At 41.3% G+C, this 19,562-nt stretch overlaps 1 protein-coding gene across 3 annotated transcripts in view; it reads right to left on the bottom strand.

The window, feature by feature from the left end:
* The window catches only part of ino80 (INO80 complex ATPase subunit), a 64,836-nt gene that overhangs the window by 13,474 nt on the left and 31,800 nt on the right, over window positions 1-19,562 (bottom strand). For all 3 annotated transcript variants that reach the window (XM_061929042.1, XM_061929041.1, XM_061929040.1), the window contains exon 28: window positions 11,805-11,932. In XM_061929042.1, the coding sequence (XP_061785026.1) occupies window positions 11,805-11,932 (128 nt within the window). The remainder of the gene's footprint in view (window positions 1-11,804; window positions 11,933-19,562) is intronic.

Here is a 19,562-nt window from a genome sequence, read left to right as displayed (position 1 = left end):
CTACACAGTAGACACTCTGGGGGCCTTGTACACATGCATGGGGGGTTTGGGGTTCGGCGCACCCCTCATTGCCTCGTCGGCCGGCGGGGACTGCGGTCTGGTGGCCTGCCAGGATTTTATTCATTTATTATTGTTATATATATTTTTTATTTTTTATGTATTTATTATTTTTATTTTTATTATTTACTTATTTTTATTTTATTTTATTTTTTTTTTTTTTTTTTTTAAATCTTATTTATTTGTGTGTGGCGTCGCGTGGGTCTCACTTCCTGTTGGGTGGGGTCCGTGCCCGTGTGGCCCGACCTTGCGCTGTGGGGTCTCTGTTGGTGACTTGATGTGGTGGCGGCGCAGCCCCCGTGTCTGGTCTGGATGCTGTGTCTCGGTTGTTTGGGCGGTGGTGTGTTTGTGCGGGTTTGGGTTGGGGTGGGGCGACTTTTGGTTGGGGTGGTTGTTGGTGTCTCTTGTTTGCGTGTTGGCGTTCGGGCTGACTGGCGGGCTGGCGCCGGCTGGTCTCCGTGGTCCTGGTGGCGTGTGGTTGCTGGTCGCAGTTTTTTTTTTGATCGCTTTGATTTGATTGGCTGGTGCTGGCTGTCTGGGGTTATTGCGGCTGCTGTTTCTGCTGCCGTTTGTTTGTGGTGTGGGCGCCCGTGGCTGCTGGGTCTGGTGCAGGGGTGTGGCTGATGTTGTGACTGGTGGCAGCGCGCGCACGTGATGGCTGTCGGGGCTGACGAACTGTGTATATGTATGTATATGTGTGTGTATGTATGTATGTATATGTATGTGTATGTGTACATATGTGTATGTATATGTATATATGTGTATGTGTGGGTATGTATACATGTATGTGTGTATGTGTATGTATATATGTATGTATGTATGTATATTTCTGGGGGTACGCTCTGGGCCTGCCTGTCAGACGGGGGTCGACGCCTCAGGCTACTGCATCCGAACTGCGTGTCTGGAGCTCCTGGGTCCCGCTGCCCATCCCTTCCGGGTGCCCGTCTTGGTTGGGGCCTGTTGGGCCTAGTCCCTGCGTGTATTGTGGTAGCTTGGTGCTGCAAGGTATTCCGAGGTGCTGCGAGTCGGCCAGTTGCTGGGGTAGTGACCTTGTTTGTCAGCATGTCTGTGATCTTTTTTTAAGACCCCCGGACTGTTGAACAACTTAAGCTGTACATCAAGCAAGAATGGGAAAGAATTCCACCTGAGAAGCTTAAAAAATGTGTCTCCTCAGTTCCCAAACGTTTACTGAGTGTTGTTAAAAGGAAAGGCCATGTAACACAGTGGTGAACATGCCCTTTCCCAACTACTTTGGCACGTGTTGCAGCCATGAAATTATAAGTTAATTATTATTTGCAAAAAAAAAATAAAGGTTATGAGTTTGAACATCAAATATCTTGTCTATGTAGTGCATCCGCCTTCTGCCCGATTGTAGCTGAGATAGGCTCCAGCGCCCCCCGCGACCCCAAAGGGAATAAGCGGTAGAAAATGGATGGATGGATGTGTTCCGTTTATATTTACATCTAACACAATTTCCCAACTCATATGGAAACGGGGTTTGTAGGTTAAATCCTGCACGCGACCGGCAAGATGAGTTTGCTAAGTATAAAAATTAGCTGCATTTTTTTTGTGAAAGAAACTGCTGTTCTAAATGTGTCCTCTGGATGTCGCAATAGCAATTCCAGTGCCACCCACATCACACATCACACATGACACTGTTTAAAGATGGTGTGTCAGCTGACTTTAAACGTCCTCTGGATTGGCTGCTGCTACTCCAATCAACGCAGGTGCAAGCAATCAGCTGCTCCTTTTGTTGCTTGCAGATGAATAATGGTGTTGCTACGCACAATACCTTCTTTTATTGTAAATTATCCACTTAATGGATAAAATAACGAAACAGTAAGATGCAAAGACTTAAGTCAACTTGATCATCATCTTTGTAGGTAAAATTCCGTGCAGTGCTCGCAATTTGTTGACGACACGATGAGCACACTGAACTCCATTGTAAAAATGTATGTCTCTACACTTGTTTGTTCTATTTTATTTCATACTTAACCAATGTTCACATTGGTTAAGTTTGTAGTTATGTTACCTTTAATTTGGCTACTATGGTGTCATTTTGATAATTGTTTTGTTTATATTATAATTGTAATATATAAAGTTCTATTTTTGGTTGAAGTAAGATGAAGAAAACAATCTAAAGTTGTCTTTATTTTTAAGTTTTAATGTCATGATTTTACCAGGCCGATGGGCCCCAAGTGGGAATAGATTTTGCTCCATGCGTCCCTTGAGCTAAAAATGAGTTTGACACCCCTGATCTACAGGCATATCCTGGGCAGCTATATGGGGTCCCGTGTGCTCCAGTAAGACTCTGATGGAGGGTGTGTTTATTTAGCAGACAACTCTTCAATTAGCTCCATCCCCAATTCAGGCATGTTGCAAGAATTCCCAACACTCCGTGAGAACCCCACTGCCAACGCCAACACAGTTGGGTTGCAGCAACCCAGCAGCACTGTTATTCTTCTTCAGGCCACCAAGGTCTCCGCGATCCATCACCTCCTGCAACATGTTTGCAGTGTGAAACAACTGGACCAGCAATGAAAATAAGGATGATGACGGAGATTAGTGTTCCTCTCAAAATCAACTCCATCTGCAGGACTTTCATCTACAAGCAGCTACAACTGAGGCGGGCAAATGTGCGATTCTCATAGCGGGCCTCTTTAACTCATTAGTGGAGGGAACGCTGTCAACGCCATCTATTATGACACTATGAGGTCACTAGCAACAACATGCCACCTTAGTGAGATAAAACCAGAGTTCTCCAGACGCACAGGAAGACGGTCTTTAACAACCTGGTGCCTGCTACACCTAGCCATCAAATATAATGAAACCTGGCTCCATAGTGATGTTAGTGACAAATATGGAGGCAACAAAGGCTTTAGAAAAACATTGTTAATTGTAGTAATTCATCTTATTTTATTAGTTTTTTCCAGTTCCAACTCTCTTTTTTCAACCCTGAGGCTTCTTGCCACTCTCGTTACTACCCCTCCCCCATCTGATTATGGCACTCCCCTCCAGAAAAGACGCCTGCTAATTAACCCTGACCTGCTCATTAGCTGCCTAATGGGCGCACCAACGAGGAAGCAGCAGGCTGATTAGAGACTCGGAGGAACTTCTCGGTGAACCAGTTAAAAAACAAGGCTGGGGTTTCACCTGATAGTTTATTATAGTTTTTTTCACCTCCCGATTACTGTAAATTATCTAATTATAGCCTAACTCGTAGGGGTGTAACGGTACGTGTATTTGTATTGAACCGTTTCGGTACGGGGGTTTCGGTTCGGGGGTTTCAGTTCGGTTCGGAGGTGTACCGAACGAGTTTCCACACGAACATATTAAGTAGCCGCCTAAGCTAAAGTCTTTACAAGCTGCTCCGCTTCGTTCTGCCTCTGTCTTTGTCAGTACTCTACACAGCACCCAGCATTGTCCCACCCACACAACCATCTGATTGCATACCTGCCAACTTTTGAAATCAGAAAAACCTAGTAGCCAGGGTCCAGGGGTCCCAACGTGGTCTTTTACATCGCTAATTCCTCCGTGTCCGATCGAAAAATCTTGTCTGCACAAGGTGCAATTCGCGTAGTTTTCACCCTTTTTGGAACGGATAATTATTCCCGGATATGCTTTTGAATATTCTTCACGGAATGACTGCAGTTTTCTTTTCGGTTTAAGACTCGTTTGCGATTTTTCTCCGGCTGATTCCATGATCGTTCGCTCGTTTGGAAACAATGGCAACTGGTGCTATAAAAAGCCTCGCGCATGGCATTCGGAATGGCTCGATAGGAAGTTACGGGAAGCAGTGTCGATTGTCATTGTTACGCGATTTCGTGAATAAAACTTAAAAAAAAATTATTTTTTTTTTAATTAATGAAAAACCGTATTTTTTATCACTGCAACCGTAACCCGGAATAGGTTGATGAAAACTGTACTAATTACAGGAAAACCGGAGTAGTTGGCAGGTATGTGATTGGTTACACGCAGAGCGGTAACAGCCAATCAGCAGTGCGTATTCAGAGCGGTAACAGCCAATCAGCAGTGCGGATTCAGAGCGCATGGAGTCAGTGCTCCAGCGTCGAGCAGGTAGGTGTTTAGCAGGTAAGCATCAGGCAGCGGACTCTCCCCAAATTATAATAAATACCTCCCAGTCAACTATTAGTGACATCACTATAAGCCCGTTGACGTTCTAGAAATATAAACTGCAGCTCAGCTCGCTTGCAGTCCTAGCTTGAGTTGAAGGCTAATTAGCTTTTAGCGCAACTTTAGCTCATTTTGCGGTGTTGTGTGTGTGCGTGCGTGCGTGCGTGCGTGCGTGCGTGCGTGTGTGTGTGTGTGTTACGGACAGCAAAGCCTTGTCTGTCTGTTATTTCACTTTACCTTTTTCTGTGTTGAAGCAGCAAAAAAGGACATTATGTTAAATGAAGAGTTTCTGTCTCTGATAGTTGATATAATAATGTAACTGCATCATAATGCCTACATGAACTCCATGGTGTTCAGGGATGAATAGTCTCTCCTATTGCAATTGTACTATTTTTTCAGCTATAGTTACATAGCTTGTTCCATAGTTTTACTCCGCATACAGACACACAAAAACGTTTACGAGTGCTTTGAGCTCTCGGCAATAAGAAATATCCAAAGCCTCTGAAGTTATGAGCCAGCACTCGTCTTATAAAAAAACCGTTGTAGATTAGGCGGCAATAATTTGTTAAATGCTTTATATAAGATTATTAATGTATTATATTTAACAAGGTCATCAAATTTGAGCAACTTTGATTGCATAAACAGATTGTGAGTATGTTCTAAATAACCAACGCTGTGAATGATCCGCACTGCTCTTTTTTGTAATATGATCAGAGGATGAATTGTGTTGTGGTAAGTATTCCCCCATACTTCAACACAGTATGTAAGGTATGGGAGTACCAAGGTACAGTATAAAGTACGGAGTGCATTTTCATTGAGGTATAGTTTTGCTTTGTTTATAATTGAGAGGCTTTTGGAGATTTTTGTTTTAATGTGTCTGACATGAGGTTTCCATGATAGTTTACAATCAATTATTAATCACAAAAATATATTCTCATTTACGATTTCAATTTGGATACCATCAATACTTATTTTCTATTCAGACGTTATGTTGCGATTTCCAAACATCAACCTTAAGAAAGTCAGTGACTTCACTATAAAAGTGGGTGACATTGTTATCACCAGGAAGGATGAGGTCATCTACCTAGGTTCCATTTTAGAGGCTAATCTTTCCTGTGATAAAATGGCAACCAAAGTAATCAAAAAGGTCAACCAATGAACGAGATTTCTCTATAGAATCTCCTCTCTGGTCAACAAAAGCACCATGAAGATTCTGGCGGGAACTCTCGTTCAACCCTTTTTTGGTTACGCATGCACCTCCTGGTACCTTAGCACCTCCAAAACCCTCAAATCTAGACTCCAAACATCCCAGAACAAGCTAGTCAGATTACTTCTAGACCTCCACCCCAAATCACACCTCACTCCTACCCACCTCTCCAAAGTGGGCTGGCTCAGGGTGGAGGACAGAGTCAAACAACTTGCACTGAGCCTTGTTTATAAAATCCGCTACGCCTCCCTGATACCGAAGTACATGTCAAACTACTTCCTTAACGTAAATGACCGCAATAACCACAACACCAGGGGGAGCTCCTAACCACGTTAAACCCAGATTCCGATCTAACAAAGGTCTTAACTCATTCTCTTTCTATGCCACATCAATGTGGAATGCACTCCCAACAGGTGTAAAAGAGAGGGCATTTCTATCCTCCTTCAAAACCGCACTAAAAGAACACCTCCAGGCAACTTCAACCCTAAACTAACACCCTCCCTTCCTCATCGGATTGTAAATAATCAAATGTAAATAATCAAATGTAGACACTTTTTCTTATAATTTCTGATCTCTCTCTCTGTGTCCACTACTTGCTGTACATATCCTACCAAGTCAGACCTACACTGTTCCAATGTCAATTTCTCTGATGATGCAATTGTTGATGACTGAAGTGTGAACAAGCAAACGGTTATATTATCAAAAAAAACTATATGAAAACAAAAACAATATAAAAGGAACTTGGGATGTTTTGAATAGTCTAATCAAACAAGGATATTCAAAGCTGACATATCCTGATTACTTTATTGATGAAAACGGTAAAGATTATAATATGAGTAATGTAGTGAATAAGTTCAATCGTTTTTTTGTAAATGTTGGTTCTAAATTGGCTGTTGATATCCCCCGCCCCCTTCCATATCCCACACCCCAGATTGTAAATAATGTAAATAATTCAATGTATATACTCTGATGATAATCTTGTGTGATGACTGTATTATGAAAATAGTATATATCTGTATCATGAATCAATTTAAGTGGACCCCGACTTAAACAAGTTGAAAAACTTATTCGGGTGTTACCATTTAGTGGTCAATTGTACGGAATATGTACTTCACTGTGCAATCTACTAATAAAAGTTTCAATCAATCAATCAATCACTATCTTAGTTTTATTTATATTCAAAGATAATTTATTTGTGTCCACCCATTTTTTTTACTATGTTTAGGACTGTGTTTACTGTATTTATGAGCTCATTATAGTCATCACTACTGTAGAATATATTTGTGTCGTCTGCAAATAGTATACATTTCAGTACTTTGGATGCATTAAACATATCATTAATATATACATTAAACATTTTTGGCCCCAACACGGACCCTTGGGGGACACCACAAGCAATGCCAAGAGTATCAGATAAAAATGTACCTATTTTTACAAACTGTACCGTCCCTGTTAAATAACTTTTTAACCATTCACCAGCCAGCCCCCTAATTCCATATATTTCCATTTTATCTAGTAGAATTGAATGATTAATGGTATCAAAGGCTTTCTTTAGATCAATAAAAATACCAACTGCATATCTTTTATGCTTCAGTGCATTAGTAATTTCTTCAATAGCTTCTGTTATCGCCATTGAGGTTGTTGGTTTGGACCTAAAGCCATACTGACCGTCATTGATTATATGATGCTTCTCAAGAAAAGATTCAAGTCGAGAGTTAAATAGCTTCTCTAAGATTTTTGAGAACTGAGGCAAAAGAGATATTGGTCTGTAATTGGTGAAAGCGTGTTTGCTGTCCCTTTTGAAGAGCGGAGTTACCTTAGCGATTTTCATTTGACTTGGAAAGCAGCCAGTCTGGAATGATAGGTTACATATATAAGTTAAGGGTTTTACAATATTCAGTATAACTTTTTGAACCAATATCATGTTGATATCATGGCAGTCAGTGGAGCACTTACTTTTACACTTCCGCACAATGTTTGTCACTTCCTGCTCATTTGTAGCTGAGAGGAAGAATGACAAAGAATTCTGTTCAATAGTTGATTTTGTAACTCCATTGTCTGGGATATCAACAGCCAATTTAGAACCAACATTTACAAAAAAACTATTGAACTTATTCACTATATTACTCATATTATAATCTTTACCGTTTTCATCAATAAAGTAATCAGGATATGTCAGCTTTCAATATCCTTGTTTGATTAGACTATTCAAAACATCCCAAGTTCCTTTTATATTGTTTTTGTTTTCATATAGTTTTTTTTGATAATATAACCGTTTGCTTGTTCTTATAATATCAGTTATTTTATTTTTGTACTTATGGATCGTTGTTCGACTTCTTTTGTTTTTATTTTGATGAAAAGTTTGTAGAGATTGTTTTTCTTTTTACAGGCATTAATTATCCCTTTTGTGATGAAAAGGCTATTTTTATTTTTTCCTTTTATAAAATATTCTTTCACGGGGCAATGTTTATAATGCAGGGAAGTAAAGATGTCTAAAAAATTACAATAAGCACTGTCCACATTTGGTTCTCTGTATACTGAAGTCCAATCCTGAACTACTAAACTATTGTTTGGGCAGTGGTTCTCAAATGGGGGTACGCGTACCCCTGGGGGTACTTGAAGGTATGCCAAGGGGTACATGAGATTTTTTTTTAAATATTCTAAAAATAGCAACAATTCAAAAAATCCTTTATAAATATATTTATTGAATAATACTTCAACAAAATATGAATGTAAGTTCATAAACTGAACATCAAATCAAGTAAGCTATTCCATTCATTACCATGAACCCAGAGTTTCCCCCATGCCATGATGGTTTGACCCTCACTAAAATGTCTGTCAAAAAGAACTGTGAAAAGAAATACAACAATGTTCAGTGTTGACAGCTAGATTTTTTGTGGACATGTTCCATAAATATTGATGTTAAAGATTTCTTTTTTTGTGAAGGAATGTTTAGAATTAAGTTCATGAATCCAGATGGATCTCTATTACAATCCCCAAAGAGAGCACTTTAAGTTGATGATTACTTCTATGTGTAGAAATCTTTATTTATAATTGAATCACTTGTTTATTTTTCAACAAGTTTTTAGTTATTTTTATATCTTTTTTTCCAAATAGTTCAAGAAAGACCACTACAAATGAGCAATATTTTGCACTGTTATACAATTTAATAAATCAGAAACTGATGACATAGTGCTGTATTTTACTTCTTTATCTCTTTTTTTCAACCAAAAATGCTTTGCTCTTATTAGGGGGTACTTGAATTAAAAAAAAATTCACAGGGGGTACATCACTGAAAAAAGGTTGAGAACCACTGGTTTAGGGCACAGATTGTTTCCTCAAGTTGTTATTCGTTTAGAGATTTTTGTCATTGTGTCTTTGGTTTTCTTGAGATGACAGTCATTTAAAGTAAAAACAGGTAAATGGTCAGTGATATCACATATAAATAGGCCACTGGTGACTTGATTTCCCATAATGTTAGTAAAAATGTTGTCGGTGATTGTGGCACTATGTGTTGTTATTCTGCTTGGTTTGGTTATGGTTGGATATAGAGACAAGCTGTACATTGTGTCAATGAAGTCATCAACATGTTTTTGCTTGGTTGAGTTTAACAAATCAATGTTAAAATCACCACAGATAAATATGGTTTTATGGTTCACAGAGGAAAATAGTTTACCCATCCACTCATTGAAAGTTTCTATGCTTGAACCAGGTGCCCGGTATACACAACTCATGAAGATATTTGTCTTTTTGTCATTTAGGATTTCCACTGTTAAACATTCAAATAATCCATCGACTGCTATGGTCATGTTTGTTAAAACTTTAAATGTAACAGATTTATGAATGTGCAATGCGACGCCTCCTCCTATTTTATTTATTCTGTTTATGTATCTTAATTCATAGTCATTCAGACTAAAATAAATACCTTTATCATTGTTGAACCAGGTTTCAGTAATTGCAATAATGGTAAATGGATGACTAAATTCTTTCAAGTAATCCTTGATAGCCTCAAAGTTAGTGTACATGCTTCGACTATTGAAATTTATAATTGACAGACCATCTTCTGATTTTACATTGCTTTCATGTTGTTCACAGGTAAAATAATTATAGTTTTTTACTTTAAATGATTCAGAGTACAAGAGAAAGTCAAAAAAGAAAAGGTAGATCTCTTCGAACAGTCTTTTATGAACCAATACAGGGTGTCCCCAAAAATTTGACGAGATTTCGCAGGCCGATAATTTTGGCAATTCTTGTTTAAATAACCTCAAAAGAAAAAGATCAAGATGTCCCCCCTCTTTCTGCTAGCATTGATAAACTCAAGCAGAGAATCTCTTACGCACTGATAATGTTACCCAAGATGTGCTACAGCATGTTTGGCAAGAGCTTGACCGACTTGACATATGCCGTGTCACAGGTGGTCTACATATCAAACGCTTATGAAATCAGCTTCAGAATAAAGTTATGATGTTCAACACCTAAACTGTTCAATTTGATTGAGCTACACTGAGTAGTGTAAACAAAGAAGAAATGGCAGCTGTCAACGAAGAGGTAATGACCGCCGCCAACACAGAAGAAATGAAGAAGACACTGCCCCCGCCAAAATAGAGGAAATAGATGCTGCTAACGAAAAAGGAATAGCCAACACCAAAAAAGAAGAAATAGCAGCCACCAACAAAGAGGAAATAGCCACTTCAAACAGTGAAAAAATACCCGCTGCCAACGAAGAAGAAACAGCCATCGCCAACAAAGAGGAAATAGTCGCCACCAACAAAGAAGACATATCCGCTGCCAATGTGACCAACAAAAAATACATATTCCTGAAGAGGAAATAGCCGCCACCAACAAAGAAGAAACAGCCGCCATCATTGACGAGGAAACAGCCACTGCCAACAAAGAAACAACCGCCGCCAACAAAGAGGAAATAGCCATTGCAAACAGAGAAAAAATACCCGCCACCAACAAAGAACAAACAGCCATCGCCAACGAACAGGAGATAGTCGCCACCAACAAATGCCACCAACGAAAAAGACACAGCCGCCAATGAAGACAAAATAGCTTCCGCCAACAAAAAAGACATTAAAAAGGTATTAGTTGACCGGGCGAGCATGCTAAGCATTTGTTGCACAAACATACTAGCTTTGTTAGACAAGATCATAGACTGTATTGGACAAGATAGTTTACATACAAAATGTCAATTTCCATTTATTACAAGTAATAAGAAAACGTAAATGCCTTACTTACCTACCAACGAGGGAATTAACAAGTTTGGCATTAGATTAAAAAATCTTCTCCGCCTTCAATCGTCTCCATCTTTCAAAGGCATACCCGATGCAAATCCTTGTTTTGTTCCTGGCTTTGTCATGAATAATTTGATAATTGTAACGAGACCTTTTGGATATACTAAGGTCTGACATGTTTAGTAACTTTACCAGTAGCAGTAGCTAGACAAAGATAGCGGTGCATACCTGGCAACGTGGATGTAACACACTCACAAATGTTCTAATTGGTCAAACGGTGGAGGGCGGGGCATCGAAATGAAATTACCGTAATAACAAGATTTCGGGGCTGTAAATCTAATTTTAAAATGAGCATATCCCGGCTGAACTACTGTTATCAGTTATAGAAGTATTCGAAAAGAACATGATTTATTAATGCCTTTTGACATATCGGGGCCATTTAATGACGACTTGACATGAAATTGTTACATATGGCTCTTTTAAGAATCGCAACCGACAATGGTTAGGAACTGGAATCGAAAAGAGGAATCAGATTTGGAACTGAATTGTTCAAATTTAAACAATGCCCAACTATACTGATGAGTTGATTGTGAACAACAAGTGTAACTATATATAAGTGTGATTATGCGTCTCAGCATTCACACAAAAAGCATGACTTTCACACAGACAGCTGAGTTGATTGACATTTTAGGTATCACTGTCTGACGACCACTCATGGTACATAAAATACATATAAAATGTTTGTGTTAACTTCAGCACTGTATATGAACTTTGTTTTATTGTAGTAATAAAACAGACTGTATCTGTTCAAGACAGTTTAAAAAATGACTTAATAAAGCTACGTTTTTGGGTTATTTATCTAGCTTTATAATAATGTAATGGATTTAAATGAAAATACCTAAAATTGAAGGCTTTTCTTATCATTTTGGGTGGGGTTAAAAAGATTAAAAACATGAATTAATTACAGATCTTAATTAATTATTCGCTTTTATAAATTGCTTGACAGCACTTTCAGTTGGCGGCCTTCGTGTCAACTGAAAAATACATGAATCGTAATTATTGCTAATGGATGAAGTTTAAGAATAGATTTAAACCACCATTGTGTGTGTGTGTGTGTGTGTGTGTGTGTGTGTGTGTGTGTGTGTGTGTGTGTGTGTGGTGGGGTATACCTCGAGCAGGTCAATCATGCGAGTCATTTGGGAGTAGATAAGGACTCGATGTCCCTGTGCCTTTAGTCGACTCAACAAGACATCCAAGGTGTGAAGCTTGCCGCTTTCCGTGATCAGACTCTCCTTATCTGCAGGGGGAAAGCAGCAGAAATCAATAAGAGCACTTTGCTAGTCATCGTCAGCCATTTTCATTCCGAGGTTATCCACAATGTGTTAATCAATGCGGTCTTCAATCAGCTATATTATTCAGCATAAAGACCCTTTCACCTAAGAAGATCAGCTCAGGGTTCAATCCTTTTAAAGCCGCCTTCATTCGGCTGATCTGCCCTCTTTGTACGGGCTGCTAATTATGAGCAATAAGCAGGACAACGTGAAAGAAAAAAAATCGCAATGTCACTTTAGACTGTAGTGGGGTAGTTTGTGGACGTTACGTGTTCCTGTGATACACAACAGCCTGATGTCCGCTTGATAAAGAATTAACGTAATCTGACAATGGCGTGTCGAGAGAAGGATCGAGGGCTGCCATCGATCCGCTGACGGCAGCACTATGGTGCCAGTGTTGAGGGGTCACAGTCCTGAGTGTGTCCAGGTCTAGGGTAAGGGAAAGGTTACAAGAGAGTCCCGATGGGAGAGAGGCAAACTTGGTCTACCAAAGTGAGCCTCAGCCTGATGTCCAGAATCAAAACAAATTATGGCCAAGAAGCAGTCAAATAAACATAATTTGGTGCAAACTGCCAATGGAGAACTGGTAGTACGGCCCAACAGACCCACAACACCCAAAGGATCTAGTCTTCTTAGCTGGCAGCATTCTATGCTAATGTGCACTCTGACTGAACCGTGACTCCTGACCCTTTAGTGCAGCAGCTCCAGCAAGGTCAGGGCCTGCTGAGGTGTTAAAGAGGAACTAATAGAAGCGCCGAATAAGGGAGGAACACCCTGGGGAGCTATTGAAGGGACTCGCGTCCGGGTCAATGCGCTAAATTCAGGCCGGGCGCGGGAAAAAGAGAAAGAGCTAAATTGTGAGGTAATTCTAGGACGCTAGAAAAACAAATAACACAAATTCTTGCATTTGTTGTCAAAGTACATTAACGAAAACCTAGTTATTAACAAAAAAAATTCCCAAAAAAAGATTCAAAAATAAAAGTTAATGCCAAGCCACTGGTCACTCATGAAGGAATTTGAAGGCTTTTTTGTGATTGTTGCGCCCTACAATGCCTGAAATTGCAGCAGCTTTTTCAGACAAGTTGCGGTAAAAGTTGCTATGTTTTGAGGTTTATTTTTTCAGCATCATTGAATCAAATTGTGATTTTATGAATTTGTTTTCAATCGCAGAGAAAAAATTATTATCAGGGTCTATCTCCATATCAGTCTCTGTTGTGGCGTGCTCTTGATGCTTACACATGTCCAGTTCTTTTTGTTGATGTTGTAGGATCTTCTGTAACATGTCCATATCAATACTTGGTGTGGTCTGTGTTCTTGGTGTGGGTAGCATTGAGATGATGTAAAGGTCACAAAGCTACATTAATACCAAGTACTGCATTAATGTCAATACTTATCAAGATCTTCTATGTTCCTTATCACCAAGACTTTTGCTTCCTCCGGCGTACCATTGAATTTAATGATATCTTACAGTTCGTTACCCAGGTTTGTTGAATCTTGCTTTGCCTTTTAAGTTGTCGTGCGATCCTTGCGATGTCAGCATTTTTCCTGGTCAAATGTTCATTTATGAAAACATCTGTACCTTTAAGTTTGCGTCCTTGCCTTAATAGTGCGATTTTCTTTTTTCTGTTTGCGAAGCTCATGATGACAGCTGGTGGTCTCTGGTTCCTCATGGGCAGTGGGTGACACGCCTCGATGTGCCTAAATCTGCCACACAATGTCCTATTCCTCAATTGATGTACAAGCATTCATTTAGATATAAATATCATATTACATTACAAAACGCCTTTGACAAAGCAAGATCGTAATGTAAAACATGTTTTAATTTTGTTATGTAGTTAGACCTCGCTGCGCATGTTGTGGATTGGTGGAGGGAATACTTCGAAGACCTCCTCAATCCCACCAACACGTCTTCCTATGAGGAAGCAGTGCCTGGGGAATCTGTGGTGGGCTCTCCTATTTCGGGGGCTGAGGTTGCTCAGGTAGTTAAAAAGCTCCTCGGTGGCAAGGCCCCGGGGGTGGATGAGATCCGCCTGGAGTTCCTTAAGGCTCTGGATGCTGTGGGGCTGTCTTGGTTGACAAGACTCTGCAGCATCGCGTGGACATCGGGGGCGGTACCTCTGGATTGGCAGACCGGGGTGGTGGTTCCTCTCTTTAAGAAGGGGAACCGGAGGGTGTGTTCTAACTATCGTGGGATCACACTCCTCAGCCTTCCCTATAAGGTCTATTCAGGTGTACTGGAGAGGAGACTACGCCGGATAGTCGAACCTCGGATTCAGGAGGAACAGTGTGGTTTTCGTCCTGGTCGTGGAACTGTGGACCAGCTCTATACTCTCGGCAGGGTCCTTGAGGGTGCATGGGAGTTTGCCCAACCAGTCTACATGTGCTTTGTGGACTTGGAGAAGGCATTCGACCGTGTCCCTCGGGAAGTCCTGTGGGGAGTGCTCAGAGAGTATGGGGTATCGGACTGTCTGATTGTGGCAGTCCGCTCCCTGTACGATCAGTGTCAGAGCTTGGTCCGCATTGCCGGTAGTAAGTCGGACACGTTTCCAGTGAGGGTTGGACTCCGCCACGGCTGCCCTTTGTCACAGATTCTGTTCATAACTTTTACGGACAGAATTTCTAGGCCAGGCAAGGCGTTGAGGGTATCCGGTTTGGTGGCTGCAGGATTAGGTCTCTGCTATTTGCAGATGATGTGTTCCTGATGGCTTCATCTGGCCAGGATCTTCAGCTCTCACTGGATCGGTTTGCAGCCGAGTGTGAAGCGACTGGCATGAAAATCAGCACCTCCAAGTCCGAGTCCATGGTTCTCGCCCGGAAAAGGGTGGAGTGCCATCTCCAAGTTGGGGAGGAGACCCTACCCCAAATGGAGGAGTTAATGTACCTCAGAGTCTTGTTCACGAGTGAGAGAAGAGTGGATCGTGAGATCGGCAGGCGGAACGGTGCGGCGTCTTCAGTAATGCGGACGCTGTATCGATCCGTTGTGGTGAAGAAGGAGCTGAGCCGGAAGGCAAAGCTCTCAATTTATCGGTCGATTTACATTCCCATCCTCACCTATGGTCATGAGCTTTGGGTTATGACCAAAAGGACAAGATCACGGGTACAAGTGGCCGAAATGAGTTTCCTCCGCCAGGTGGCGGGGCTCTCCCTTAGAGATAGGGTGAGAAGCTCTGCCATCCGAGGGGAGCTCAAAGTAAAGCCGCTGCTCCTCCACATCGAGAGGAGCCAGATGAGGTGGTTCGGGCATCTGGTCAGGATGCCGCCCAAACTCCTCCCTAGGGAGGTGTTTAGGGCACGTCCGACCGGTAGGAAGCCACGGGGTAGACCCAGGACACTATCTCTCCCGGCTGGCCTGGAACGTCTCGGGATCCCCCGGGAAGAGCTGGACGAAGTGGCTGGGGAGAGGGAAGTCTGGGCTTCCCTGCTTAGGCTGCTGCCCCCGTGACCCGACCTCGGATAAGCGAAAGAAGATGGATGGCTGGATGGATGGTTATCAATCAATCAATCAATGTTTATTTATATAGCCCTAAATCACAAGTGTCTCAAAGGGCTGCACAAGCCACAACGCCAAGACCGAATGTAAAGCGTAGCGATATTATTGTGAAGCCGGAAGTGTTTGATTGGGTTGGAAAAGTTGTCCTAGCGGCGTGAAAGTCTTCAATAAAAAAGTGACTTTGGAATTTTCCACTGTTTGCTCTGTTGTCCACAAGTTGCAGACATTTTCTGAGTATGTTTTATGCTTGAAAATTGTTTGTCCATCCTAACCATTCATTTATGTTCCAACACATTTACCTCTGCAAGTCAACATCATCTGTATAATGTGGAGAGCAAACTATAGCGCAAATTTTTGTTGGAGAATGAGACAATATAGCAATTTTTATCACACTTAAACATCTCTAACATGTAAATGCTGCCTCTCTGCTAGGCCAGCATTGCAAATAAAAATATGTTCTTGTTTTACCCTGTATAAATAGAGTCTATATAAATATACAAATACATGTAAACTAGACAGTGAGGACACCGGTGTGTGACTAAATGTTTATGTCTTACATTACCCAGAAGGCTTAGCGCTGTAGACAGAAACAGAAAGCAGGTCTCAGATATACGAGAAGACGATAATTGTGCCATTAAAGCAATAAAGTGTTGATGTATTGTTACACGTTGTTGTTCTTGCTTCATCTAAACAAGAAACAAACAAAAGTTTTGATTAGACAGTTAACATGCGTGTTTGAACACTGCTCCGAGACAAATTAGATTGGTGAAAATGTGCAAAGAAGTTGCAGGCATTGGGCAAAGTTGCGACGTCACACAAAATGTTCTGACATTAATTGAATTTGCGTGAATTGGCGTGATTGCAACATTCTGGAGGGACTGACTAGTTATAAAGAAACACTGCAGCTTTTTGTCCTTCCACGTCTTATCCAAAATGTTTTTTTTTGTCAGCATCTTTGGAAATTTTAACACAGAGTAGTCACATGGTCAATGTTAACAAATGCATTTGTTTTTATTACCGTAAATATGTTTTAAACATTATGCTCTTTAAACAGTTCAACACAAAAAGGATAAACATGCTTTTGATGATTACCCGAGCTGTGTTGATGTCTTGCCAGATTTTGTATTTTGTAGGAGCATTGCGATGAGGTGTGGTTGGCTGTTGCTGGTAAAGTGCTGGCAAATGCACATTTTCATACACTATTTTAGCGTTTACTGTGAATGCTCCACTTAACAGCTCATTTTAGTTAACTCCTATCTCCATGCTCTAAAAAATAGCAAATAACTGCTAGGGTCTCTAATTTGTCCCAAGTCGAAAGCCTTTTGCATTATTACCAGGTGTGGTTGTAGGCAACCTCCTGATGAAGTTTTTTTCATGAACTCCACAAGATGGCTGTAGCTACTGCTGTTAAACAACAGGCCACCACAACATAATGTTTGCTAAAAACAGAGTGTAAAATGATGTTATAGTTAGTTAAGTAGTTGTTACATAGCTGTGGCTCCAACATGCGGTGATAAACGCCCGTCTCTTGCCCTCATGTCCTGTAATTGACTTTGGAGACAAGAAAATGGGCCAGTTGGGAGGTGAAGGGAGAATGTGGTGATTTTCCTCCAAATGACACCGCCAATCACTTACGTCACAAAAACCTCCGCTTGGCAACGTTGCAACTTCTCGCATAGCGCAGGATTGCTCCACTCTCAGCCGCCAATCTGTTGCTGTTTAGCGTATTATGTTTCAGCCTCCAGACTTTTCTGCTGCAGACATGTCGGATGATGTAGTATGTGCCATAAAGTTTGGAACCTAGTAAGCACTTTTAGCAGCTTATTTTTATGTTGATGTTTGGATTTCAAAAGATACGAGGAGCTGCTTTGCGTTCAGGCAACATTATGATCCCTTATAAATTAAGAATAAGCAGATGACTTTGAGAAGAAAACCTCTGAACGTAGCATTCACATGGCTTCACGGGCAAGGTGGCTGGGTTTAAAACACTATCATCACTAGACCACTGGACACTATGAAGTCAAGCAAAGATGATGAATGAAGTGGTTTTTTTTAAGGCTTCGGTAGCTTGTCTGGACCCATCACTGCGCTTATGACCTATTAAGCTACATGCCTGTGAAGAAATATAGGACCACTGGGCATAAACGTGAGCAAACTGGAAAAAGAAACTTCAAAGGAACTATTTAGAAAGACTTAAGCCACAGATGGGCATTAAATATAATAAAAGTAAGAAACAACTAGAAAAAGTATTCAGAGAGCGCAGACCTCCGACAGGTTCTATCTCCCAATAGTAAAGAATTCTGAATTCAGCAATGAATCTGGCAGAGGCACAAAATGTAATCACTTGTTCCTTATCCCATTTCTGACATTCCCTGTCAGTTTCATGAAAATATGGTGATAACTCGAGGAGCAATGTTGCTAACTAACTGACAGACAAACTCTAGTGAATATAAAACCTCCTGGCAGAGGTAATAAACAAAAACTACATTAAAGAATACCTAGATAACATCATCAATTAATTTGGGCTTTATTTTTTTCCCCTGGTTGATACAGAGCTCCAGGAGATGATATCACGCATCTCAGCATACGTCCGTCAATACCAGAACAACGCCATATTGGTAGGTTTATGTTTAACCAGTTAGGTTTGATGTTGTATCGTTTAATATCCATTTGGTTGTGCAGTTAACTCTGAAGCCATTACGCTGACATTGTCCCTTTTAGCTGCTGCGCCTCCTGCCTACATGGCAATGAAACAAAACTAGTCACGTGACGTCCACAGCTCTATTGCATTACAATACACATACAAAGATTAGCGCGGATTTGAACATACCTAATCAAGTGGGAAGAAGTTGTAAATGAAGCCTAACAAATTTTGGTTGAATAAAAATGAAACAATGTGCGACGTGGAACACAAGTACGACATCGAGACCACGCCTCAACAACGCGAGCAAATCCCATGTGGTGTCACACCACTCTGCCATTGCCATGGCAACACATATCAAGCTTAACCACCTGCCCCGCTTTCACAGCAACCAACCCCCCGGGCCCCCCAGACACACTCCAATCCATCCTAAAAGGGGTGTTGGCCCTCCCGCCTCCTCCTGTCCGCGCCTTCTGCTGGTAGATTAGGCACTCCTCCCTCTCGCTCCACCTCATCCTCCAGCTCCCTTGCCATCCTCGCCGCCACCAAAAAAACTTCCCTCCAAGCAAACCCGCCACTACTCCCCCCATCCCTACTGTCTGTCCCCTGACGGTGTAATCCAATCCCTGTAGGGCCAGAGCCAGAGGCCTGACACGGTCCTGACCCAATTAGAGGCCTGCTGCCAGCTAATTAACCCTGGCCCAGCCCTGGTGCCTGGCGCCTGATACTCCCAAACCCACTACGGTGCTAATTTCATTAATACGCCACAACGCTCATCTCGTCCCGTTCTCTTACAATCACACCCTTTTTTTCATCCAAACTAAACTGACCAGAAATGAGAAAAAACGAAGGAGGGAACAACAAGAAAGGCAGTGAACCTCCTGATGAATGATGATGGATGGTGGGTTATGTGAGAAAGAGAGACAGATGGGGGGTCGATGGCAGGCCCTCACTGTATAATGATACATTATACTGTCTAATCAATAAGTCAATGGGCAACACTTGTTCGCCACTGCTGAAGATGGAAATATTAGCCCGATGCTACTTTGCTCCTATTGACGGGGACCTTAACTTAAACCTAATTTCCTAGTGGAGGCTAAGAGCCAGATGCTAAAACGGTTTTAGATGCCGGAGCTTGCATCCATTACACAGTAATCCCCCCAAATAATATATATGGCTAACCCCATGTGTAACCTAGACGCCGCTGCCTTCCCCACAAACATGATGAAGACTTGTATGGTCTGTCATTAAGGTCAAGCCGCTCCTGTGGCTGAGGGACAGACACAAGTGGACTTTGCTCATCACGTGGATAATGTCGCCCCCTTCAGTCTACAATGGTAGGTGCACTGAAAAGTATCTTCTTGCTCTATTATTTTTATAATTACTATTATTAATGGACCTTTTAACATGCTTACTTGGACATTTTGTTTTTGTATTCTGCAGACCAGACGTCAGTGCCGGTTAA

Source organism: Nerophis lumbriciformis, linkage group LG34 (assembly GCF_033978685.3).
Source record: "Nerophis lumbriciformis linkage group LG34, RoL_Nlum_v2.1, whole genome shotgun sequence".
NCBI classification, from domain to species: Eukaryota; Metazoa; Chordata; class Actinopteri; order Syngnathiformes; family Syngnathidae; genus Nerophis; species Nerophis lumbriciformis.
This window is presented reverse-complemented; position numbering and strand designations above follow the sequence as displayed.